This window comes from Brachyistius frenatus, unplaced genomic scaffold (assembly GCF_029030835.1).
Source record: "Brachyistius frenatus isolate BFR_SWC_R1_liver_20210118 unplaced genomic scaffold, ASM2903083v1 Contig_13, whole genome shotgun sequence".
Classification (NCBI taxonomy): Eukaryota; Metazoa; Chordata; class Actinopteri; family Embiotocidae; genus Brachyistius; species Brachyistius frenatus.
Window position 1 is genome coordinate 4,491,642 of NW_027210612.1, and position 27,278 is coordinate 4,518,919.

General features: G+C 39.2%; 2 protein-coding genes across 2 annotated transcripts in view; both read right to left on the reverse strand.

Annotated features, from left to right (window-relative positions):
- LOC138617687 (protein bicaudal C homolog 1-like) overlaps positions 1-22,429 on the reverse strand; it is a 55,177-nt gene extending 32,748 nt beyond the window's left edge. The window contains exons 1-2 of the mRNA XM_069692881.1: positions 21,759-22,429; positions 4,103-4,149 (exon numbers count right to left, since the gene is read on the reverse strand). Coding sequence (XP_069548982.1) covers positions 4,103-4,149; positions 21,759-21,951 — 240 coding nt within the window. The 5' untranslated portion in view covers positions 21,952-22,429. The remainder of the gene's footprint in view (positions 1-4,102; positions 4,150-21,758) is intronic.
- Positions 22,430-23,398: 969 nt separating this feature from the next.
- On the reverse strand, positions 23,399-27,266 carry LOC138617690 (ubiquitin-conjugating enzyme E2 D4-like). The gene is made up of 7 exons (XM_069692891.1): positions 27,102-27,266; positions 26,238-26,301; positions 26,013-26,044; positions 25,708-25,785; positions 25,412-25,517; positions 24,923-25,016; positions 23,399-24,836 (listed from the first exon to the last, which is right to left on the reverse strand). Exons 1-7 carry the CDS (start codon positions 27,123-27,125, stop codon positions 24,791-24,793), a joined length of 444 nt encoding a protein of 147 aa, XP_069548992.1. The 5' UTR covers positions 27,126-27,266; the 3' UTR covers positions 23,399-24,790.
- Positions 27,267-27,278: the final 12 nt, after the last annotated feature.

The following is a 27,278-nucleotide window of genomic DNA, read 5'->3' on the forward strand; positions in this document are numbered from 1 at the left end:
ATTCAGCTGGAATGTGTGCATGCGTGTGTGTGTGTGTGTGTGTGTGTGTGTGTGTGTGTGTGTGTGTGTGTGTGTGTGTGTGTGTGTGTGTGTGTGTGTGTGTGTGTGTGTGTTTGTGAGGGGGAAACGAGGTTTTTTGGGGGCTGGAAAGCAGCTGAATTAGGAGACCGAGAGAACAGCAGAGCTCGAAGCTGACAACATTGACCGAACCATCCCCATGAGACTCAACAGTCATGTTAACAATTTGAGCGCTAACTCGCTGGTACAGCCCCATTACTCCTCCAGGCTAATACTAACATATACAGCATATGGGTATGAATGAGGAACATGCAACACAAGGAAGGTATGTCTGCAGAAACACTCTGCTGCTGAAGGTCGGTCATGACTGCACGTCCTTCACTGGGTGATAATTCAAACTGATATTAAACAAACATGTTTCCGTGCATGTTGTGGTGCCGTTCGTACTGACCTAGATATTTTAACGTCTCAAAATGTCATGCCAACCAAATATTTCATCCTGACAGTCTTAATTTTTCATATTTGCTCTGTGTCGGCACAGCAAAACACAAGATGCTTCACTGCTATTAACCAAATGAAATGAATTAGGCCTGGCCTCAGATCTGAGAGCACTGGCACTTGTATATCACGCCTGGCATTATTTACACAACCACAACCTCTGGGAAGGAGAAATGGAAGGGGGATCGAGGATGAACTGGCAGGAGAATCAAAGGCATCTCTCAACTCAAATCCACTCCAAGCTCCTCTGTGGCGCACAGTTATCGTCGAAAGCAGCCGAGCTTCTTGACTCTTTGTTGCCCCACGACTGGGCTTCCATGCAGCTCTCCACATCGCTCATTGGTCTGTGACATGATTTGACACTCTCAACACTTCACAGTCCAGAACTTTCCTTGCACAACAGTGTCCTATTTTCTGTTAAACAATCACGGACTTCATTTGTAGAGAAATCCCCCTGGTTACAGCAGACTGACAGCCATGACACACCAGTGGTTTAATAGAGTGCAAAGACGAAACATCATTCAAACAGCAGGAGGGGAGAGGAGAAACGGGGGAAGGAGCATGAGGGAAAACAAGAGGGCGAGATAGGAGACCAAAACAAAGACTGAGAAGACACAGGACCGTGGCTGTGTGAGATTCCCTCGTGAGCTTCAGGGACTTGCACATGGCTAATTTTCCAGCTGGGGCACCCCCCTGCAGTCCACAATATCTGACATCTTGTTTACTTTTTCATTGACTACATGAAGAGGATGGACTGTTTGTTCACTAACAGAAAATGTTGCTATGAACTCAACTCTGAACTCAAAGGAAGTCCAGCAGACAGTGAGTAAGAGGGTTTCATCAAGCAAGCGGGTCTGGGGAGAAAGTGCGGGGGTGGACCATTTCATGTTGCTCTCGTCAGCGACTGAACTAAAAAACAAATAAATAAAAAAAGAAAAACACACTCCCAAAGCCCAGTGCTTCAAAAATGACTATCTGCTTTGTTACGTGAGGGAAAAGCTTCTACGCATGTACTTTATTAGTCTCACTGAGTGTGTGCGGTAAATGGGTGTGTTGGACAGGCAGGAAGCGGTCCAACTAAGAGTTTCCATTTTCATCAACTTCAAGGTATTTCACACACCTCATCCATTTTCTTTCAACAATACTGTTCCACAGTCGCACTCGGTGTTTATTTTCCTGACTTTTAATAGGGCATGTATGGTGATCACGCTATCAGAGGGAAGCTATAGAGTTATTCAAATGGAAATTCTACAATAAAAACAAGACTTTCCTCCTTCGCTGCTCCTCGCCAGCCTGCAAATGCAAAAAAGCTGCGCACTAATTTCTAATTGACAATTTAACCTCTAGTAACCACCGTTTCTTTGAACAAGCTGTGACAATATTCAAGCCAAAGACTTTAAAAAACATGACTGGTAAAGTCAACACACAAACAGCTGTATTTTGTCAGAAAGGCTTTGTGGAGTGAAGCAGACATCTACACTGGATATCTTGCACATTACGGTTATATCCAAACCAAAAGAGGTGGAGGCAGAGCTGCAGTACAGTATATCCAGATTCCTTGTTTAAATTCCAACAAGGGGAATCTTAAGGCGCCTGGTTTGCATTACTTGGTTTTTGAAAACGGCTTCAGGGACATTTAAATTGCCTCCTTCTTTGACATTTAACTCAGCTTCCTAACCTCAAAAACCAAATAGGGAAAATAGACAAAGGAGGAATGCTAAAACAAACCGCTGTCCATCATTTATTTCATTACACCCCATTAACATACTAGAGGGGGAGTCTAACATAATCAGAAAACCGGGTTTTAAACAAGAATGAGTCGACTTGAGATTCTTAACGGGAACCACCTAATTAACGAGACACCTTCGAAATATCTGGAATCAAGATTTAATTAGGAGTAACAGTTAAATTTCATTGTCAAAGATGTGATTTTATTTTCAATGCTATGTGATCAGTCTTGATTAAATACAAAACAGGATTTTGTTTTTCACACCAATACTGAAAACACGTACAATTTCACTGCAATAATGAGGATGCAAATTAAACAAATGGAGTGTATCAGGGTCATTCAGTTGCCAGTTCATAGACATGTACACATTAATTAATGTTGATGATTGTTTGTCCTCACTGTAATCGATCAGTCTGTTGCAGAGGTGTGACCAAGCGCCTAACGACTCATTACAGGGTCTCGTTTCTTGTGTTTGACGGGGCAAGTGGAACTCTGCATTCTTTACTAAATGGTGATGCTTCAGGTGGTCCACTTTACATTTACAGGTTTTCAACTATTTGTTTGGCATTAAGCTAAAACCCTTTGGGACTGGTGCTTCATTAGCCACCATCGAGAAAAAAAAAGAAGGAAAATCAGATGTTTACATGCCAAACTGTTGAGTGGTTGTTTTAGGTGCTGATATGTCTCTCCATTCAACAATCTGACTTTTGATAGGGAAACGACACATACATGTGTTATAAGGTACTTTATTATTCAGTTACTCAACAAAACCTGTTTATTATGGGAAGTTTTATGGGGATAATTCCTAACACAAACAATGTTTTACGAGGTGTGATTAAAAAAAAAAGTTCAGAGACCTGTGTTACACCTGTGTTACACATGTTGTTGTGGCTACTGGTATGTGTGCATTTGCAATTTTCAGCATGGACCTGAAACTTTAGCAGGAGCACACATAAAATTCTGTGGCAAACCTTTGGGGAATAGAAAGTTGTCATGTTAGAGAAGCCAAATGTCATCGCACCACAACTCGGGTCATTTTCACCGAATGTTTTCCCACATATGCCTCAGAGCGTCACAGTAGAACTCTGTGTTGACGGTCTGACCCTGTGCTTAGTGTATACGTATTAAAGTATTGAGTATTACAAGTATTAAGTATAAAGTTAAAGCTTCCCCCTGCTGCATGCACACCACTGCGTTCAGCTCCGTCTGTGCTCAACGGGAACAGTCTTTGAACTTTTTGATCACATCTCATATATTGTTCAGATTGCCACCTCCTCCTAGTCAGGATAAGTCGTAGGAATAAAACCTCGGGAAAGTCACTGTAGTTCCATTATTGAATATTGAATGAAAAAAAAGAACAAAAAAAAGACCATTTAGTAAAAAAAAAAGAACCATTTAAACTGAACACTAATCCTTTAAAGCCTCACACTTCACTGATCAATGACCACCAACAAGAAAATGAGAGCAAGTTGTGACCCATTCATGACTATTTAAGTTCACTGATGCAAATCCTTGTTTTATTGCATGTAATGAAGCTCCAGAATATTAATGAAATCACTGACATTGGAAAGTCAATGAGGCATTGTTGGCCTGATCACTTTAAACTTGCCATCATGGTACATTATGCAAGTGAGAAAGGCTCAAAGTGTTGTGTCAGCTGTGTTATGGCATCAGAGCCCCGGAGTGGTTTAGCGTCAGTATCGTTCTATTGTTTTTATTTGTTCACATTTCTAATTAGAAATGACTGGAGGAGCACCTGACATCTGCTCCCTTACCATGACAGAAGTGCTGCTCGGTGGGCATTAACACAACGCGAAGACAAAGCAAACATTATCCAAGTGCAGACTGCACACTCACCTTCTGAAAGAAATCCTCCCCGCCGTTGACTCTCCCCTCAGAGGCAGCTAGAGTGAGACAGAGAAAGAGAAACATAAATTCACAAAACCAAGCATAGCTCCTCAAATTTGAACGTACAATGTAACCCTTACGTAGCCAAATCACACACAGATTATCGGCTCCTCAAAATGTTACGGTATCTTCATTCGAGACTGTGTTTATGGTGGATTTCCATTTCTTTGGATATTTCTTTTGGCATGGCTACTGATACTGCTGATTTGCAGAAATGGAATAAAATGTTCCAAGTAATTTTCTATAATCCTGGATATTGGATACAGCTTCCGTGTAACAAATTGATAGATACAGTGAAAATATTTGGGCATTTTACAGGAGCCGTTAATGGAATATTTCATACCACACTTGGATCAACTGGTGTGTGATTTCTTAAAAGCCTTTCACACTTTTGAATTTTGTCTTTCATGCGTACTGTAAACTTCTGGCCTTGGCAACTAGAGTATATGAAAACCAAAGAGCTGTAAAATGGCCCAACATCACCTGTAAACAAACTAAGCACTTAGGATAGCCCTAGTGTTTTAAAGTCATTTTTCAAGTGAAGGAAAATGCCAAGGAACTCCCTCAACTGATACAGTACGCTCCATAGAAGCAGAGGGCCAACCACTAAAGCAAGTGAGGCCTGAAGTCGCTCCAACACATCTGCAAGTCCTTCAAACTGTGGCAGCTCTGTTGATGCAAAATACATATCTGCTGTCCAAGGAGAATTCTCATGTTCCTCTGTCATTTGGGAATCCATGGAAGGTTTAATGATGCATTTTAGCCAGCGTTCTTGCGATTGGTCTGTTGCTGTCTGCGTAAATCTGTGTCAGAAGCAGTCATTGTGGGTTTTAAATTCAGTAATGAATGCTGACCAGCAATGGTGTTATGATTAAAAGAAAACCAAAATCATGCCATGTTTCATTTTTCATTTGAAATAAATGGTGGAACTAAAGAGAACTGAAAAGTGACTGAGGAGTTTTATCTTCTGGAAGGAGCACTGATTTGTTGATCAATAAAAGAGTGAATCAAAATCAAACATTTTGATAATCGATTAACTGCCAACTAACTGCTTTTAAGCAAAACTGCCAGAAAAATCGCTTCTGAATTGTGATTTTATTTGTCTTATGTGACATTGAATCCTTTTTGGTCTGGACTGTTGGTGGACCAAATCAAACTATTTGAAAAAGTCATTGTAGGCTTTAGAAAACTGACAGCCATTTGTCCCAATTTAGAGCTGGGTATCATAAAAAAAAAAAAGGTATACTCATGCTGAAATATTGACTTTGATACCGGTTCCTGTACGATCCTTTTACTATACCACCTTTATAAAATCCATTTACAAATAAAGAAAATTACTTCATGGTACAAATCTAAAGTTTTCATGCAGTTTAGAGGAGAAGAGTGTAACCCAGATTATTTTCTGTAGCTATGAATTACAGATGTTCCCTGAAGGCCTCAATGCCTAAATGTTGCCGAGATGTCAAAATTTGGTACCAAAAGACAAGGCCTTTTTTAATACTATGTAGTATTGACGCCATTTGCTCGGTGCCATAAAATTATTGAAGTTCGGTACCAAGCCCTATCCATCCCAGATTTTCTATTGAGAAAATAACTGATGAATTAATTAATTGCAGACCTACACACTCAACTTGCAATCATATCGCAAACGTAATCCACCCCTCAACCACTGTTTTCTTCTTTAAAAGCTAGCTAATTGAGCAATGGTTTTATGTAGACTTCCTCACACCCTTTTCCCTTTAAATTATACAATGTATGTAGTTCTCAGTATTAAGTCTGTGATGAACAACATGTGAAACCTGGGTGTGAAAATAATTCCTAAGACTTTTCCATTTACACCACATTTCAAAAGACAAATTAAACTGGACATTATGGTAAAAACCAAACCAGACCACAATTTATAAAGATAGAGAGTCTGGTCTGACTTGTCTCAACAGGGAAATCAATTTGTGTACATTAGACGCTCCCCACCCCACTACATTGATAACATTCTGACTCGTTGGCTCATCGCTCAAACCAGAATAATAATAAAAGGAAGGATGTACATTAGAAACTGATGGCCAATGTAAAGTAACATATTAATAAAACAGCAGTCAGTTTCCATAAATCAGCCATAAAAATGAAGAAATATTCCAACAACCAAGGACCACCCTTCTGCTATTCTTATCTGTCTTTATCTGAAAAGTTTAAACAAGACAATGTCCAATTCAATCCATCCATTATCTGAAAAGGGTCACAGGGGGGCTGGAGCCTATCCCAGCTCACTTTGGGCGAAGGCAGGGTTCACCCTGCACAGGGCGCCAGTCTATCACAGGGCCAACACAGAGGCAGACGGAAAGAAAGCCCATTCACGCTCTCATTCACATCTAAGGGCAATTTGTAGAATCACCAATTAACCTGAGATGCATGTTTTTTGGACGGTGGGAGGAAGCTGCGGTACCCGGAGAGAACCAACGCAGGCACAGGGAGAACATGCAAACTCCACACAGAAAGGCCCCGGCCCGGATACGAACCCAGATCCTTTTCGCTGTGAGGCGACAATGCTAACCACTGCACCACTGTGCTGGCCCCAATTCAATTTCTCACCCACAAAAGTAAAGAAGCAGACTGCCAATCCACTGAGCTATTACACATCCAGTTATACCAATATTTTAATCACATCACCTGCTTTGGAAATGCAGTTATCAAAGAAAATAGTTAACTGTTGTGACTCCAATGAATGAGTAACATTAAAAAATGAAAGCTGCCACAGACGTCGAGTTAAAGTTGTTAAAACAAGGTTGGACGCCTCTTCAACTGCTTCAAGAGCATTTGAGTTTTGTTTACAGTTACAATGCTTTTACTAAGTGACTGATGCTCACTTGACGTGCCTTCGAAAGCTGTGCATAATCAGGTGACAGACAAGACTGATGATGGTGAAGACAACGGAGAGGGCATGCAGACGGCCGTAAACAAGAATGTGGAGTCAATTTTTTATTTCAGTAATTCAAGATGAAGTTAATCTATGATTTTTGTACCAGAATGGTTAAATTAAAACTGTTAGGTGTGGTTACAGCTTTCCAAACTCAAACATTTGTTTGCTTTGCATAATCTCAAAACAAAAATTTGTTGCTTTGACTGCAACTCAAACAAATGGTTAAAGTATAAATCCTTATTTCATATTGGATCAATAGATCAACTGAAATGATTGCTACCGTCAGTCCGAATTAGGCTGATGATAAAACGGTTTGTGCCGCATTCACACAAAAGCAAATGTTATTTGGTTTATTTTCAAGAGCTGTTGATTCAACATTTTGTTTAGTGCAGATCAGCTCTGACAGAAGTGCTACAGAAGTGCTCCGTTCTTAGGTGGCCTGCAGTTATCCAAGATTATGAAAGACCTCATTACTCTGAACGTTTCCTGTAAGAACTAAGATAAACAAAAAAGAGTGCAGCAGCAACATCCAGCCGACTGTTTTTTTCCCACTTATCAAGTGAAAAACTATAATGCAGCACACCAGTTGCCCTTTTTTTTTTTTAACAACTAAACAAAAGTAAATCCCAAAGGCCAGTCAGTGGCAAAATAATAATAATAGAGGATACGATAAGGTACATGGTAAGCAAAACCCCCAAAAGTCACTTCCACTTATGTCATTTTTAAGAGGTCAGAAATACTCGGTTCAGTAATGATGTTGAACTTTGTACTCACACAACGCACAACCTCTGATGTTGACCTGAGTCAAGGAGATGATGTGAATAAACTGTATGTAGCTACTAAATGTGTGGCGCTCAGCAAGGAAAGTACAGTTGCGAAGAATTACATTATCCTTTTCTCCTGAGCATACAAGGATGCATTACATGCAGTTTTCTCCTTTAAGCATTTAATATCAGCCTCGAGCAGTAAAGCAGGAGAAAGTCAAAAACAAAAATCAGGTTGAGAAGCCAAGTAATGAATTAAAGCAACACATAAACCATGAAAAAAAAAAAAAAAAAATTGTCGGCTGTCATCTGTAATACATTTCCAGTTATTAACATTTAAATCAAAACTCTGATGTCAAACAATAAAGTCCAATGAGACACAATGAGATGACTTTGGAGATGAATACAAAAACTAAATGCATAAAAAAATGCGAAGTGTTTCTTTTGTCAAATTTGCAACAACAACAAAAACAGCGCAACAGAATTTTTGGCACATGAATGTGATGTGAAAGGAATCTAATATGAGTGAAAACATGAGCCATGTGCTGAGAAGCAAAACATCCTGTTGGTACATGTGGAAAGTGGCAGTGGGAGAACCCCGAGGGGAGACAGGAGGGGCACAGCAGGGTGTCCTATGAGCTCTTGGATATATTATGACATGGAGAACAATAATCTCATTTTATGCACCACTAAATAGTGTGCTGTACGGTCAAAAATAAGAAGTAGTTGAGCTATCTGAAAACTGACTTGGATTCTTCGCTCAGCTGGCTATAAGATAGCCGCTTGAGTCATTTGTAGATATTTGGAGGGCATCTTAGATGAAACACACTTTATTCACTTCGCACTCATTTGGTTCAAAACCTTTGAATAGAAGGTTAAGTGTTCATTCATGGTTATTTCACGGTTTGAAAACCCACAATCAATCACAGCTGTGTAGGTGGGAGATTGAGAATAGGGAGGCCATCATCCTGTGCCCGAGCTAGAAAAAGGCTGGTTTGAGGTGAACTGCACCTCATCTGGTAAACTGACATGGGGGGGCAGGGGACAGAGACAAAAAGCTGCATGCAAGATGGACAGTTTACAGCAGCCCTCAGGATGTGAGTGCGAGTTTCTGTATCTTCCGGCACTGACTGTTAGATCGGATTCTGATTTAATAAAATGTTTTCAGACCCATATATCAGCTTGAACGCAGTCTCCAGTCATTTTAATCATGACAGGGAAGCCTATTAAAATGCTCTACAGTCGATTTATATAATCTCTGTTCATAGTTCAACTTTCATTTTCCATTAATTCTCATGTAAATCCACATTGTGTCAGTTTGCAGCTGTATATAACTCAGGTGACGCATGTCCTTCTTAAACCACATAAATGCCATTAAAAAAAAAAGAATAAATAGTCAAATACAAAGGAAAGAAACAAAAAACAATTGCTTTCACTATTGATATGTTAGATATTTAGACAGTCAGGGCTTCAGGTGTGCAGATGTTATTTTAAATCTTGTTTAAAAATAATTAAATGGGTCAAATGTTAATATAAAATAGACTATAAAATATAACTGCACATTGTATGCAATTTTTGATCTATAATATGATATATTTTTTTTAAGCCTCTACGAGATAAACATCAACCAACAAGATTCATTCTGTTCACAGACCAAACCTTCAAAACTCCAATCAGAATTTCTCAACTTTAACAAAAATGAAAGGTTTGTGTAGATCCTTATTTTGCTAAGCCAACATCTAAACCGATTAGCTGTTGGATCAGGTGAGAGCAAGGCGTTTCCGATCATGCTTTGAGGCCATGAAGTCAGTAGAGAGCAAGTGCAGCACCTGGCTCCAAAATCTGCTGTCTTGTGAGGTTATCGTTGCCTCAGGCTACATTAGCCATTACTACCGTAATGTCCAAAACTCCAATGGTATTGTTAGTGGCCCAGCTGCATTATGGATAATGAACACTAGGTTTTGACAAAGAAGAATGCAGTGAATAAAAAAAATATGGTATCTGCACTTTTGTTGAATTGATCTGTTCTTTTTTAAACTGTCCATTGCGATTTAAACTGATATAGGAATATAAAGGCTGGATCAGTGCAGCACTCTCAAGATAGCTGCTTTAAACAACCGGTCAACTGAAACGGATGTCGACGACAGGTAAGTGAGATTAGAACTAAATAACCCCCCTCCGAAACAGAAAACATTACCATGATGTGACCGAATGATTGAGAGGCTACCTCTGCCCTGCCATTTGACATCATTTAAAAAGAAAATTTAAAAAAAAGTCATGCACACTTTGGTTTACTGGTTTACTTTTTTTTTTTTTTTTTTTTTTAATTCATGGTCACGCCAACATTTGAGGTTATATATAAAAAAAAAAAACAGCTCTAGACTGGCTTCTTAATGCAGGAAACCATGACATTCACAAATTTCTCCTTTTTCCTGTTGACAACATTCATGTTCACTTGGTTGTCTTGTAGATCAGATGTGCCAAAAACATAAAGTTAAAAGGGAAGAAGCAGCCCAAAGAGATCTTTTTTTGCATTTGTCTTTGCCTTTTTCTCAAAGAATTGACAGACATTTTACCACAAAACCGCATAGCCCATGCCCTATTACTTAGATAACCATGAACCCTATTTTTTGTCTGCCAAAAGAAAAACCCAATTTAAAATTATAGGCCTTTCTTAGAACAAATCAACTAAACCTTTGGACAAGCGTTGAAGAGCACATCCCTATTTTAAAGTATATTTTTTAGCAATTAGTAACTGATTTATATCAAAAAGATTTCATCTATATATCAAGTGCTTAACTGGTTTTTTTTTTAGACTTAGGTTATACGAGGACAACGCAGCGCTTACAGCACAGCAGACTGTAAAGGCGTCACAGCTGAATAACAACACCAAACCCCTGAACAAAGATCAATTGTGTCCTCTGGTCTCCTTTTACAAATATGGAGCAAATAATGTGACACCAACTTGAAGCAGCTAAATTGATTGTCTAATATTTTTGAGAAAGTATACATGGTAGTTGCAGCCAATTCAGATCCACACCCACTAATTCTCTCCATTTAATAATTTCATATATCTAAATCACTGTCACTGCATGTGCAGAACTGAGAGAAGCTGCAGTGGAAAGCATACTGGGCTCTATGCGGGCAGATGGTGCAGAATCTGGGATCCATTATTTTGTGGAAAGACTAACTTTCAGGGAGATTCCACTGTTTTGACACTGAAGGAATGTAAACGGTGTTGATTTCTACAGTTATGGCGTCAGTCCACACACAACAACCAAGTAAACAATAGAGACGAAGGTCCTAATAAGTAATATCAAAAGACATATTTGACATGAATGTTTTCACCATAATCATAGTTGCAGTTCAACGCTACTCAGATTTAAAGGTTGAGAGTGAGCAAATTCAACAAAACAACTTTTCCAATAAGAAGAGGGCAAATACCTCTTGGCAGAGATGTAAGTCATTATCCATTTATTTTGAACATGCTCCATCAGTCACTTGATAACCACAATATAATGAAGGGAGATTTTGTTAACCTGATAATTGTGCTGTGCAAGATTTATCTATTCAATTCCTTCACGTCAAAGGATTTCTATGAAGACAGGAACTTTTTGATGTAAAAAGCAAAAGAGAAACAGAAAACAACAGATAAATCTCTGAGCTGCAGAGCTGCTTAGACAAAATCCTCCGCACTGGCAATAATCACAAGACTTGGGACATTCACAGAAATGTCTGCGAGAGCATTAAAATGAGAATAGGATTTCATAAACTGTAATCTAGGAAAAGTTTGACATCTTAGTGCACAAAGTTATGTGAGCAGATGCTCACATAACTTTACTAAAGTGAGAGATTAATATGAAAGCCAGATGTCTCAACCTCACTGGCTGAAAAGAAAACAACCAGTACAAAAGAACTACATTTCCCATATTTTATGAAAAGAGAACGGGATGTTTTCACAGCAGCTTTCTGGAGTCCCTCCCTCCAGTGAGCTCTGCAGCTCTCAGCTGATTCAACATGGAGCTAATTAGAGGGCCTGAGAGAGCCATAGCAAAACACCAATGCACACGCAATGCAACAAAGTCACAACCTCATTTGTTATTGTGTGAGCGCATGCATTCTTACTGTAACATTTTTAGGTTAAGCTTTTATTTAAGTAAATGCCATTTTCTTTTGTTCACATTAATCCTGAGATGTCAGTCAAAACAAAATGTTGTAAAAAAAAATTGTATTTGATATATGCAATTTTATGTTGTGATATTGAATATTTCCTGAAAGTTTGGTTTGAGATTTTGATAAAATAGCTAGTCTAATTTTTGCTAAACAAGTGATTAAATACGTGACTTCTCAAAGTAAATCTGCTGTGTATCTTCACCCACCACTACCCCTCACATTCGCATACACAGAGAAACTTGTGTAAAAAAAAAATCAGCTTGAAAGATAAACAGTACAGTCAATAGCATTTAGTAAGGTTGCTTCACTGATGGGGGGCCGTTCTCATCAATCAAGCCTGAACGCCTCACTTCAAAGATACGCTGTTTCTACAGGTGTATCACCTTGCAGCAAACAAGTGGTTGGCAACAGGGTCGAGACCTAAATGAAAACAGACAAAAGCCAACACTGAAGTCTTCCTGTGAACTGCTCTGGCAGATTTGACCCATGTTGGCATCTTAACAAAAGACCTGAGAGACACTTCAGCTGTTTCTCCACGGCAACAGCGGTATTTAATCACCAAGTCAGGATGGGGGAAGTGTACAACTACAGCAGAAACAGCTGTCTGCTTCATGTGAGCTTTCATATCAATGCTGCCAGAGAAACATCCTTAGCTTTCAACACAGACATATTTATCTTTTAAAAGAAAACTTGGACGGTTATTGGTATTTTGTGGGATCTAAATATACTTCCTACCACAAACCTGATTTAGGGATCCTAAATGCCTCCCGCGCATCATGTGACGCAATGTTTTGACCTGATAGATGATTGTGAAGACAAGATGCAATCTACATTTGTTATGGTTACTTGAAAGTAGTCTAAGAAAACAGATGTGGGGCAAATTACATTTCACCCTATTTTTATACAATATAAACAGTACCAACAACTCTGTGATTGTACTCAAAATAACCAGCTATGAAAGTTATTACTAGATTTGGGTTGAGGATTCCTTTGAAGTCATGATCCTTATTATTCTTTCATTAATTCAAACCCCTTTTTGCCGTTATCACCAGTAGCCATGGCTGCCATCAAATAAACCAGGACTCGAATCTTAAGCAATATAATGTGGTGCTTTGATACCACTCTCAATTCTCCAGCTTTGGTAAACTAAGTGAATACCGACAAAACTGAACACCTGTCATCATATTTCTGTGCTGAGCAGAAGTCACAGTCTGTTCTCAAAACAGCACCTCTCAACTCCTGTGGGGTTGCCTGGCAACTATACTATCAAATAAATGCACTAAGTGCCAGATGTTGCTGTCCGACAGACAAAGATGAAATCTTGCCAGGGAAACTAAACTCAGGACGTTCAAGAAGTTATTAGAAATAGACTTAAAGCTGTGCTCACATTTTATGACCACAATCGTTTTTTTTGGTCCATAAACAGCGAGTCCATTATCACCTCATATTAGAAGCGCGTTCTATTCACACACATGCATCTTTCCATGTGGATCATCCAGTACAGGAAACAAGACATCTAACATCAAGCTGTTGTTGGTAATATGTTTGGGTTATCATCTCCCTTGTGTGCATGCTGCCAAGTGATTACACAATGTTGTACATTCCTGGTGCCTGGTATCTACTGTGTTTCAGATCCCCCACGGAGCATTGGGGAGTTAGTCTCATTTCACAGGCTGAGAGTTGCACTGTAAACATTACATTGTACTATTGGGAAATCGCGGACATTTTATATCCATTATATCAACTTCAGGGTAGTTCATCATCCCTCGAAAGACATGAGGAATCTGTGCAGGATTTTAGTGATGGGAATTTTCAGCTTGAATACTTGATCACTCAACTCTGAGTTATCTTAACTCGTATGTCTAATCAGAATGGTTTGTGTTTAATAAAACAGATCTAAGGAAATTAAAATGATTCAGTTAAGCTGTTTTTTAATGAAATGCCTGCCATTGGACGAACTTTTAATAAATGAGTTATTTTTTTCCCAGTCATTCTCCTTTGTTCAAGTGAAGAATACCAATGGCAACGGCCAAGACTAGATCTAAATAGTGCTCTTATAAAAATGCTTTTTTTCCTCCAATCAAGGCAAGTGGAGAAAAGGCAGATTGTATTGGATTGTTGAATGAGGAGAGAGAACAACAAACCAAACCCCAAGGTTCTCCATAGATAAACAACAAAGCTCTTGGGGGAGTGGTTAAGGGCCGGGTGGTGTGCATGTGTTGGTGTGCGCGTGTGTCTCAGCATTCATGTGAGCGTGACCCCCCCCCCCCTCCCCCCCCCCAGAAACATTTCTAAAATAGCAACCGCAAACCAGACAGAATGTAAATCTGCACTTTGAAAAGGGTTGAAGAAAAGGAGGTTTGAGGGACGTAGAAAAACAGGTATTCATTTCAGCCCATTTACAGTTCCAGGAGCATAGAAATGGGTCACAGCACTCCAGCTCCACTCGGACCGTTGAAATAGGACTCCTGGTTTTATTTTTTTGAGTAATGAATTACAGGTTTTTCCGCCGACTGAAGCTCAATTATATTACAGCTCCTGAAAGCTTCATCATGCCCAGGATGAAGGAATTCTACGCGTAAGCAAAGTCGAATAGAATTGTTTAATTGTATCAGCATGTTTCAGTAAAATCTGGAAGAAAGAGAGGGAAAAGGAGGGAGTAGGGAAAGGTGGTGAGAGGCAACCCAGGAAAGACCAGTGAAGAGTAAAATCAGCAGTTAAAAGAACTTAACGACAAACCGAATGTTCTGGTGTGTGTTTGCTTTCTATTTTAGTTTAATTAATGATTCCGAAATGTAGCATACGCAGCCACAGGTCAAGAGATTTTACCAAAGCTCACTTTTATTTGTCATGTCAAACACTTTGGGCTGCACAGTGCAGGTAAAATAACTGACAGAATTATTGTATACCTTGTAACATTTACAGATGTATTTTCTCAAAAGCGATAAGGCTTATCACTGTCTAGTGAAAATCGCAAATGTGTATATTTAGCTCCAAATTTACTGCTTTTAACAGATTTCGATAACTTGAATGATGAAACCAGGTTGTTTTTCTTGAGTCGTCAGAAGTTTAAATATTACAGTGCTTCTCCAGAGGTGCAGCGGTAAGAAATTCACTCTACTGTCTACATTTGTCCGATATCATTAAAATTATTCCAACTGCTTAGCAGTAAAGAAAAAGTAAAGAAGAAAAATGATCACAACGTTTACAAAGCATAAACTGCTGGCGCTAGCAAACTAAATTTACAATTGCTGAAGTTGAAAATTATATACTTCTTTGATCCAATTTATTTTCCTATAAGTCTTTGACATGGAGCCATGCAGCACCCATCCTACTCTGACAGAAGATAAACAAGAATATTTACGATGATTGCTTCCTGAACAACAGATCAATTGAGCCGTTCCCTCAAATTGGGATTTGACCACTGGAGAATTTTTTTATTTTTTTATTTTATACACTTTATTAATCCCCGAGGGGAAATTTCTTCATCTCAGTGTCTCACAAATTTTCAATCAGATTGAAAGCAAATGAGGCAGACCCTATTCCATCCAGAAACAACTGCACTTCTATTTTGCTGAAATGAAAGGAGAGCAGTTTTGTCCTGATAGTGGAAACTGTTCTTATTGAGGTTCAGAACTACAAAATCAAACATTCTCTGCTGTGGCAAATTTTCTACTATAACACTTTGCACGGAATCCAATCAGAATCTGGTTTAAAGATCAAAATATCCCCAAATGACAGATGACTCCCTCATCATAGGGAATAAAGGATTTTCACATCTTGCCATGGGAAAAGGATTTTCCTCTGTAGTTCTGGCCCCAACTATTGTTTTCCACTCTTTACTGCATTTCATCCAAAGGTAGTCTGTGTAAGGTTTCCCTCCAAGTTCCCGACTTTTCCATTTTTACAGGAGTGAAATATAATGATGCTACATGACATGCAGTCCAATTCCTGAAAATCCAATTAACTTAAAAATTGTACTAAAATGTCAATTATGTACATAATGATCTATGATTATATAAAATGAACTTTGCAGCTGCTCTGTAGCTTCTGATGTCCTGGATGTTGTCCGGAACATTTCTGCCTGGATTTGGGGAGGTTAGAAGGTTAAAGTGAGGATTGTGTTGTAGTATCTATCAGATAAAGACCTGGGAAAGTCTTTTGACTCCACAGTGGATCTGATGGAAGCTGGAACAACAGAGCAGTGTTTGAATACTCAAGAGGGAGCAATAAAGGGGGGGGGGGGAATGAGAGAGGGAGAAAGCCTGCAGCACATTCTCCACAAGACATTCACTTCCTGTCTGTGAGTCTTACTCAGCACCCAGGAGGAAGAGGAGGATGAGGCCCTCACACATATTCCTCTCATTATGTGGGTATAGAAGCCACAGAAGTCATTCTTTAAAGAAAAAGAAGAGAAATGCTGAAAAAAAAAAAAAAATCACATCTTCAGAGACATCCAGTTTCCTCTTTAAGAGAATAGTTTCCGCTGGGTTCCAAAATAAAAGCTAACAGATGAAGTTTGTGTAAAAAACATTTCAACACACGAGAACTAGCATTAGCGTCTTCTGCACAGACTGTAGTCATTGAAGTAGCAGTGAATTTGCATAATATCATATCAACTACATTAACACTACTACTGAAAATACCTGGAAAAACTTTGTACTTTCTAATTGCCAGATGCAACAGTTTTTCCATCCAGAATCAAAGCAACTGATAATAAGCCTGTGGTTCAGGAGCAGGAAAACAAATTAGTTCAATGAAGAAAATGATTCACTTAGCCTAATTGTAGGTTGTTGCTGCAGTTACTCAGCAAACATGTTGTTACAATGTGTGTACACACTGGCCCACCAGGAGGCTATGTCAAGTTACAGACACCACCACCACCACCATTGCTAGTCTGAGCAAGGAAACCCGCAGCAAGAGCTCCTCAAACTGAACCCACGCACAGGGGAAGACATTGTTAATGGAAAACCTTGTCGCACATGCAGACAAGGACAGAGAAAATGTTACCTCTTTCCCACACTTGACCCTTGTCTCTTAACTTCATAATGAATGCAAAAAAAAGAGGCCCAAATGTTATCTTGCACTGTCGCCTGTACACATAAAACTATCTGTCAAGCTTTCATGCCTCTGTGAAGGTCTCCGGGCTGTTAACTTGGGAGTTCTACTTTGGGGTGCCAAGAGTACAACAGTAAACCCAGATATCTGTCACGGTGAGATTTTGTTGGTACTTTTCACTCTCTTCACTGATCTATGGCCAGGAACCTGCGTCCCTGCCAATGTGAGAGACAGTAAATTTGTAATTGGTAAGCAGTTAATAGTTTCCATTTTCTCCTGATGCAAATTGTGCCTGAACGGGGAATAAGTAATGTACGGCGGATCCAGAGAGTGATTTGAGTGTGTATGCTGGGATTGTGTTTCAGTGTGGCGACATGCTGTTGAGTCACAAACATCTTTTAATGGGCACAAAGAGCTTCTGGGTCATTTTTATTGACCAGAATTTATGCAACCCACGACTACCAGCTCTCACCAGTCTGATGTCCTCAGCTGGCCCTTCTGAGTACAGCCAGGTTTACTATCACCGTAGTCTGACTCACTGGATTTAGACTGGGTATATACCCGTCATCAAGCGACTATTTCAGTTGGCATTCTCCTCCCTTTCTGTTACGTAGGTGTTACTGTTTTCAAAGTCCCCATCGCAACAGGAAGCAACGAAAACTTTTTTTTTTTTTCTTTACAAGTTTTGACAAAGATTTGAATCCTGCAGGCCTCTTTGGTTCCTTTTGGTCTTTCTTTGGGGGGGGTTAAGCCATTTTAATGACAGGGCTCTCTGCCTCATGTGCAAATGTTCCACCAAAACAAGTTCCATCCCAACACCAAGGACCCCATCATTGCATTCTGCTGTGCATTCCAATACCCATTCTACCATACTGTTTAGTATGCCAGAAAAAGATTTAGTATGTCCCAATACATAGTACGTGAAATGCAGAATGCCCAAAATACCAGGATGTCCTACTACATTCAGTTAAATTTTGCAGTATGCAGGCCAGCATGCTTCTCTGGGTGTTCTGACCCACAATCCTTTTCAGAAGATATTTCAGATCAACTGAGCCACTGAGAAAGTTGGTGGTAGTAATGCTGAACATGGTTGCAACTCGCAAAGTAGCGTACTCCTTCCAGATAGCATCCTTTTTCCTTTTAATTCAAATGTCACCCTATGGATCGCAGATATGACCAAGAGGGTACAATTTCAAGGCACATTTTTATGATGAAGTATCATGTCCCAATTGTATGTATAATACCTACAACAGTACATACTTTGTAAGGGTAGCTGCAGTACGTATAAAAGTCAAAGACAAGTATGTTATTGGGAACGCGGCTTTAACCTAGGTGCCACCCAAGACAACTGTGATTGAGTAGAATAATATATGATAGCAGGAAAACCATTCTCCAGCACTAACGCAGCACATTGCAGATAGATATGCAAGTGTACTATTGTGATAACATTTTCAAATTCGTGTTATAAGTGCCAATATGGCCCTAAATGCACTCGTATGTAAACAACTGTCTCTGGCTGTATCTTTAAAACTACAGTGGTTTGTTCACCATATCAAGCAATCAATTAGTGAATTAACTGCTGGGATGATATTTAACTAATAGGAAAAACAAAGTAATAAAAATATACTCTGAGTGAATGCATACATGTACTGTATATTATTTCCTACAGAAACATCCATCTATTATCTATACCCGCTTTATCCTGAACAGGGTCACGGGGGGGCTGTAGCCTATTCCAGCTCACTTTGGTCGAAGGCGGGGTACACCCTGGACCGGTCGACAGCCTTTCACAGGGCCAACACAGAGACAGATGGAAACAAAGACCATTCAAGTTCTCATTCACACCTGAGGGCAATATGTGGAATCACCGATTAACCTGACATGCATGTCTTTTGAACGGTGAGAGGAAGCCGGAGTACCCGGAGAGAACCCACGCAGGCACAGGGAGAACATGCAAACTCCCACAGAAAGGCCCCCGGCCGAGGCTCGAACCCATAACCTTCTTGCTGTGAGACGACAGCGCTAACCACTGCGCCACTGTGCCGCCGTACATGAACATATTTTAGACAAATGTACATGTGAAATCTATAAATATAATTACATGCATGAATGGACAACTGATGAATATTTAGTCAGACCGTACACAAACATGTGTTCATCTGTCCTGTGCCTCGAAACCTCCCAGCAGTTTCCTTAAAGATGGACCACTAACCTAATTATTCATGACAAGACTTGAACAGTGAATGCTGTTTCCAAAGCAGTTTGAAGAGTTTCCCTGTCTACTTTATGAAATGCATGTCTGGCGCTGAAATATAATTTGTAATCACGTCCCATACTCATTAATTCTGAACCAGATGATCATTGCAGCACCAAAAGTGCAAAACTAGTGCAGACATATTACCTGGATCTGACAAACACAGAAGGCTATTGTTTGGGAAGTGATGATAGCATAATTTTACATGCAGCTCAAGCACACTTTGTTTTTCAGGAAAGATGAGCCAGATATACTGCCACAGACAATAAAATACTGGATAAAAATATACTGGCGTTCCCATCAAATGATTTCATTATAGCCCAAACCCAGGCTTTCAGAACATGATGTACCACATCAAAATCTATAGCTTATCCAAACAAAACACAGCCAGATGTTAAGACTTCTGACCAAACTGGATGAAACTGAAAGAGCCGTTTATGAGGATATGAATTTACATCTTCAGATACAGAGCAAAAGGATGGTGAGAATATCTAATCCTTTGAGTTGAAACAAATCTAGATCATTACTAGCTTTTTGTAGATACTAATGCAACATTTGCAAAACTCAACTACAGGGACTGTGTAATGTCGACTGACAGATAACCACGATGGAACAAGACATCCTGGATTCTTCTGGAGGGTCAGCGGTCAAAGGTTAAAGTTGTTTCTCAGCTGAGATAGCGTGGTATTTAAACCTGAACCTACAACTGACCAGAAACACCCGGAGACAGATGAACGCTGCAGCCGTTTCTACTCCGCATCCCAGCTGCAATGTCAACACGAGCAGCCATGATGTCATTAAAGAAGCGGTTGGGAAACAAGATGTTGGCAGACATGAGAGACCGATCTAACGAACTGCACAGGCCCACTAAACTGGATAGATTATGTGCAACGTATACAGACACACACATGCACAAATGTGACGCATTTAGACACTGCATTACGTGGCGCATGGTATGTCCGGGAGACTTGGGTTTAGGGCCGGCCTCTGGTTAAGTTGTTTTCCTGGAAGAGTTCGGGATGACATGGAGCTTTGTGGAATGTACCGAGCAGCAAGGCAGCGACCAGGACATTCTCAAGTGGAGCTTTTTGTGTGTGTGTGTGTGTGTGTGTGTGTGTGTGTGTGTGTGTGTGTGTGTGTGTGTGTGTATACATCTGTGTGTATAGGATGAAGGATAAACTTACTTAAAGACCAGCTGCTTTCCGAAGCTTACTCACAAATCAGCACTTCTTAAATATTACTGATGAAAAGCTTTCACCAAACTACCCAGAAAAAATGTAAAGCTATACACCTATCAGCAATGTCGACACACTTAATACCATCCCTGTTTTGATATCAATGTAATTATGAGTAATAATGTTCCCCCTCAGGACCTGTTTGAATGCTTCTCAGGTCCAACATACTGTCTTCTAGTGGAATTGATAGGGAATCCAGCCCTCTTACCTAATGTACTAATATTCCACACGCTCGTGTTTTGAAAATTATTGAAAAATGACCTCAACCTTTAGTTTCCAGGGACCTCACTGTAAAGACTAGCCCAGCCTCTCTTTACAAGCCTGTCATCAGCTTGTTTTAACTGTTCACTGTCACTTGGACGTCATTGGAGCAGATATCACACACTGAATCAATTTTATCACCAGAACAAAACAGAGTATCGCCAAACATGCCGGAAAAGTCAACATGACAGATATAATACTTTTCTAATCTGGTGTTTTGCTTTAGGGCGGAATAATGAAAATGTGATATAATAAACCACAAATGAACTGTTTACGAACTGTGCTTATTTCTATGTAACTAATCAACTTTCAGTTTATTTATTTTGTTTAATTAAAGCCAAAGCTGTTGCCCAAGATGTTTCTGTGTGCAGTCTACTTTTCTGAAGCAAACTGCAAGTTCAGGTCAACTTCAGTTTAGTGAACAAACAAATACACACCACAGGAGTTTGGGTGGCGACAGCTTGTGTTCAGAGCTTGTTACTACCTCGATAAGAACAGCACATGACTGATGGTTAACTGGCATAAACTAATTTAACTTTCTGTACGAGTTCTCGGCATTTAAAGTCAGTGACGGTTTATTTCAGAGGTCAGCTACTGTTTTTTTTTTTTCCTCTCTCTCTTTATGACGTATGGACACTAAGTGGAAGCCCTGAGCTAATTGGCTTGGCTTAATTGACTTAATTAGTTCGTTTCCGGATCACGCACATGACACGCTCAAGTTTCCAGACCGTGCCAACACGAATCTCAAAAACTGTTTGACTGAAAGTGTATTTATACACTTCAAAACTAAACAAAGGGCCCGGACAAGAGCTGTCTGAGTGGGCTTACTCACTGCAAAACAAGGCAAGGCAACAATTAGATGAAACGTGGACAGTCGGTGAAAACGTAACACTAACTTTGTATGTTGAAACTTTTTTGTTGTTGTTGTTGTTGTTGTTGTTTTTACCTAGTAACATGACTTCCAGCTTCTTGCGGTCCACTCGAAACCTCTCCTCAGTCCACTCCGGGTCTGGCAGCGGATGGGGGCCGCACAGATCCTCCTCTGATCCCGGGAGAGGAGAGTCGGCGCTGCGCTCGCTGTTAGAGCCCTGGTCAGACTGCTGCAAGTATCCGCTTAAAGTGTCGCACTGGGCAGCCATTCTCCAGTGGCCACTGCGTTTTACTCAAAGGTAGGTTGAGCTGAAGCAAAGCGCCGTACTTCGGTTAACTTTTTTTTTTTTTTTTTTTTTTTTATTCCGTCACTTCGCGCTGTTGTGCGAGCTCATTGCAGCCCAAGTCGAGACCTTCCAAATCCTCTGCAGTTTCTTCAAGCCCCTTCGTTTTCCCCCATTAGGCAGACTTCTAAAAATAGGCAGGAGCACACTCCGTCCGCTCGCTTTAAGTTGTCTGCCGAGTTAACGGAGCGCCGCCGCACAAGCACACAGCAAACATACCAACCAACTTCTCAGGAAAGTTTCACGTGTCACACTGCAAAAAGCGGGACTCCTCCCAGAAACCTTTTCGAGCATCTACCTCCCCCTGTGTTCCTGACACACACACACACACACAAAAAACTCCAAACTATTCTGTTTGAGAAATTCATGTATGTCTTATCCTCGTGAGTGCACTATACTTTTATGTCTCATTTATAGGAAAATATGGAGAGACTATAGTGATAATTAAAGCCAACTAAATCATAGTTATTATGAGCGCATAGTAGATATAGTCACTCTAAATGATTAAGTACAAAGCCAGCTCTGCATATAAATAATATATATATATATATATTTTTTACTCTGCAGGGAAGCTGCTTGCAAAAACGCCCCGTGCAAACTATCTATTGGTTTATAGAGGAAACACTACACATCCTGAGAGAGGCTGAAGGGAAGCAATACAGGAAAGAGAAACCAAAATAAATGTGGAGCAAGCCGACATCAAAAGTAAAACAGTCAGAATGGGCCACAATCCAAGACATGCCTTTTTTTTTTTTTTTCTTTTTCTTTTTTTATGTGCTGACAAGGAATAGTTACCTGGGGTTATGATAAAGATAGACAGAAAGTTTGTAAGGAAATAAAAAATGTAATAGTGTTTTAGTTTCCCTTGTTTCATACATTTTGTACAGTGATATTTCCTCCACAACATGGACCTGCCGGGCCAGCCGCTGCTGATATTTTCAGCAGCATTGTTATTCTTCACATTTGAATAAATGTGAGGTCCAAGTCTCACTTAGCAGTCATGTCAGACTTCAGATAATCCCACGCTGACGACCTTAATCTGATATCTGGAGCTTTCATCATAAAACAAAAATAACCGTATTGTTGCAGTACCACAATTTTCTCAGTGCATTTTTTTGTTCATTTAGAAAGTAAATTTTCATCCTGACATCCGAGATAAAAAAAAAAAGAAAAAGGAAATTAACAACAACTTCATTTTAATCTTAAGAGAATAACATTACCTGCATTTCTAAAAAACTGAGTCGAGCTTTGAGAATTGAGCTCTTCACCTAAATTTACAAGTAAATCTGTCAAAGGTAAAGCAGTCAGATGAATGTCTAAAATTTTAATCATCAGGAATCATATGCTTTTCTATTTGGCAGTTTAAAAAAAAAAATTAAACATCAACACAGACTCACTAGTACTCACTAAACGCAGTAGTCTGATCAAGTCGCACCAAATAGCACTGCTGCCGTCCAGCATATCAGCTGACTGTACAACTTATCAAAGACAGGTTTTGAGTTTCAAAACAAACTTTGTGGTCCCTAACAGGACAGATAAGAGTAAAATATATAGTCACAATCATTTTACCTTGTATGAATGTAGGATTTCCAGCAACCTATAGTCAGACTGCATCATCTATATGAACAATACAACAGTATATTCAATAAATCAAAAACACATTGCAAAAAGCCATTCTCTTAATATACAATGTCAAACACTGATGTCTACATACATTGCATGTTTTTTATTTTTTTATCTTGATAAGTAGAATGATTGTTATAAAAGAATTAGTTACCTGATTACATTACATTAACTGATAGATGGCTTTATTTTTTAAAATACTAGTGATTAAAATATAATTTGACTGAGATGCTTTTATTCTGTGTAATGTTAAATTTTGAGGCAAAAACTACAAGTATACAATTTTGTGTCGAGTGTTTTGGAGACCGAAAGTGTCGGGGAAAACAGCACCTGTAACATCCAGTAACACTCTGTCCGTTCAACAAGCTTGCATTTTATTATAAACCTCTCCAAAGCAGACAAAGAGCTTCTCCATGAATGTGTATGCGTCTCACTTCACCAACATGTAGTTACCTTGCTGCAACCAGCAGAGGTGATAATAATGGGTGATCTAATTTCAATTTACAGAACATAGCTTCTCATTTTTATTTCATTGCTAATGCAAGACAATAACCACTATTCACATTAATAACCATTTAGCAAATGGGCTTGAATTTAATCTAACACGAACAATGAATATTAAGTTGTCCACGAGATATACTACCTGTGAAAAAGGCTGAGCCAGTAAAAAGTAAAGGATGCCACCTAGTGGTCATAACAATGACTGCATATGACTAATTAGTGGGTTGTAGGAATAGAGTACACTGAACCAAACGTTTTGTAGCAGAGTTCATAATTTCAGTTTACTCATGGGTATTGCCAGGAAACAAGTTGGAATTCACTTTTTGCTTAATGTTTTTAATGCAAAAAAATGAAAAATAAATTCAGTATAGTCTTGTACAATAGAAATCTATTAAAAGAAAAATACAATCCTTTCATCTCACCACATCTAATAATAATAATAATAAAATAATAATGCCAATTTAAGGGAAAAAATAAAATAAACAGTAAAAACAGGTAAGTCAAGTAAAGTCTGAGTGGAGAAAGTGCTTCAAGCGTATCAAACACCTCGACTACAACCAGTGTGAATAAAGCAGTTGAACAGTACTGTCATATTTTGAGGTGTTCAGGGATGCGTCATTGTTGCTGATACGTCAGTCCTTCACATTGCATACCTCTGGGTCCATTCTCTGGCTACTTTGTTGTACCTAAAAGGAAAAGGAAAATCGGATTAAAGAACAGTGGACTCATTTCAGGTTTTCCATATGCTTAATTCTTTGGCTTTCATACTCACTTTTGTCTGTCTGACTTGTAGATGTGAGCAATGTCGGGGACTAGCGGATCATCTGGATTTGGGTCACATAGCAAGGAGCAAATGGATAATAAAACTAGAAGAAAAGAGCAAAAATCATAATTCAAGCAGGTTTAAATTAAAATAACGTTTTCAGCTTCTTAACTCTAGATATGATTATGATTTGTATTCAAACCAATTGAATACAATGGAACAAGCTTTGATTTCATGCCACTTTATCTCAAAATCCTCCTGGTTTAGGTCCTTAAAAAGTGTATTTGGAGCCATTACTTTCATTAGGAAATATTTAAACAGCTCCTCACTCCCTCCCACCCGTGTTTGCGACTCCAGTTATACGGTATAACATGCAATTTTACGACTTGGAGACAAAAGTAGACAAGGTGCACAGGTTAATTTTTTTTATAGGTTATTTTAGAAAAAAAATTCCTGCTACCTGCGTTAGGAGTAGCTGGAAATGTACACGTTAGTTACCTTTTGATACTGTAAGTGCAGGTGACCACTGTGACCTCAAGATGTCAAGGCAAATGCTACCATTGCTGTTTATGTTTGGGTGATAGATTTTCGTGGTAAAGGCAACCTATGGAAAAAACAAACAAAGCACAAATATGTAAAATTACCTGTGGAATTTGAGGGTGGTTGGGTCAAAAAACAAATATTTTCTGAGTAGGTCTGCATCTAACAACTATTTATCGATGAATCATTTCAGAAAAATGCTTATTATATCAAGATGATGTTCTTCTGAGTTAAACAATCTCAAAAGATCTTACCTTTGGTGGCTTAAATGGGTAGTCAGTTGGGAAATGGACAGAAAGGAAGAAAACTCCTCCATGATATGGGCTGTCATTCTGAAACACAGGAGAAAAGTATTGTTAGAGAACGCCTAATACTTGCGTCTCAATAATGCCGCAGGCTTTAGTGCATAACATTGGGATAGAGTGTGCCAGTCTGTGCTCTCTACACAGAACAGAAAGGGCTGTAAAGTCGACATAAAACACTATTGTCTAGAGATCCAGAAGCAGCTTAGTTTCACACAAAAAAAAAAATCCAGGAAACTCATCCAGAAAAAGCTCACCGGTCCAGTGATGGTAGCTTGCCAGTGGAACACTGAAGGAAACAGGATAAAGAAACAGGATAAATAAACAATATGTGACAATATTATTAAGTATAAGGCTTTAAATGTTTACGCGGCATTGTGGACACAATAATATTGATTTTGAGAATGGTAGATTACAAGACTTAACGGTGAGGGGGAAAAAGGACAGGTTTATGTCCTCGGATATTAAACTCTCACACTTACGGTCTTCCCCTACAGGTCCAGCTGAACATGAAGCTGGAGGATCCCTCTGTAGGTCATTTAATTCCTGTACAAGCAAACAAAACACACGACAATTAAAGGCTTGTTGTTGTTTTTTTTGTGTTTTTGTTTTTTTTAGGGGGGGGGGGGGGATGGGGCACTGCAGTGCATTACACAAATCAAAATATACATTTAGATTTTGTTAAAAAAAAAATACAAACTAACGCTAGGAGGAACCAGATAAAACTTTAGGGAAGATCAAATATATTGAAAAGCACTTAAAACTTAAAGTGCTTTGTCACTGCTAGTTTTCTGGGCTGTTTAGCTGTTAGCAAAGCTAGCATTGGGCTCAAGGTTTTTTTTTTTTTTTTTTTACCACTGCAGTACTTTAGCAAAAAAAAAAATAGTAAACTCGTGCAGAGATAAAAAAAAAAAAAAAAAAAACGATTAAAAAAAAACACGGGATTTATTCCCGTAGTTACCCCTGAAAATCACACCGTTTACCAACCTCTTAAAAAACAAACAAACAAACAAAAAAAACGAGGCGTTTCGATCCCAGAAAATTAAAGCTAAGAGAAAAAGGCTAATAAAAAAAAAGTTTAAGGTCCTTAGCCGACGGTCTTCTGAAATAAAGACATCGCCATCGCCGTAAATACGCGGATGTCAGTTAAAACCGCGTCGTGGATGAATCACCGGGCGTTTAAATCGTTTAGAAAAGGTCGTAAAAACACACCAAACAACCGTTACCGACGTTAGCAGCCATGCTATTTGATGACAAGCCTCGCTAACGTTTCCGCATCGCTCCGACCTGTTCTGTACATTGAACGAATTTAAGAAATGACGATTATTTATTTTATTTATTTTTACCTTCTGTATTCTTTTCAAAGCCATGGTACGTCTTTTTCAGGGAAGTAAAGAGAAGCTACGGTGTTAAGTCTTGACAGCTGACAGCTAAAACTACGCTCACTTTAATGCCGACTCGGTGTTATATTTTTTTTTTTTGACAAACTGATTACTTCTTTTGTTTCCGCGTTTTTGTTCGTT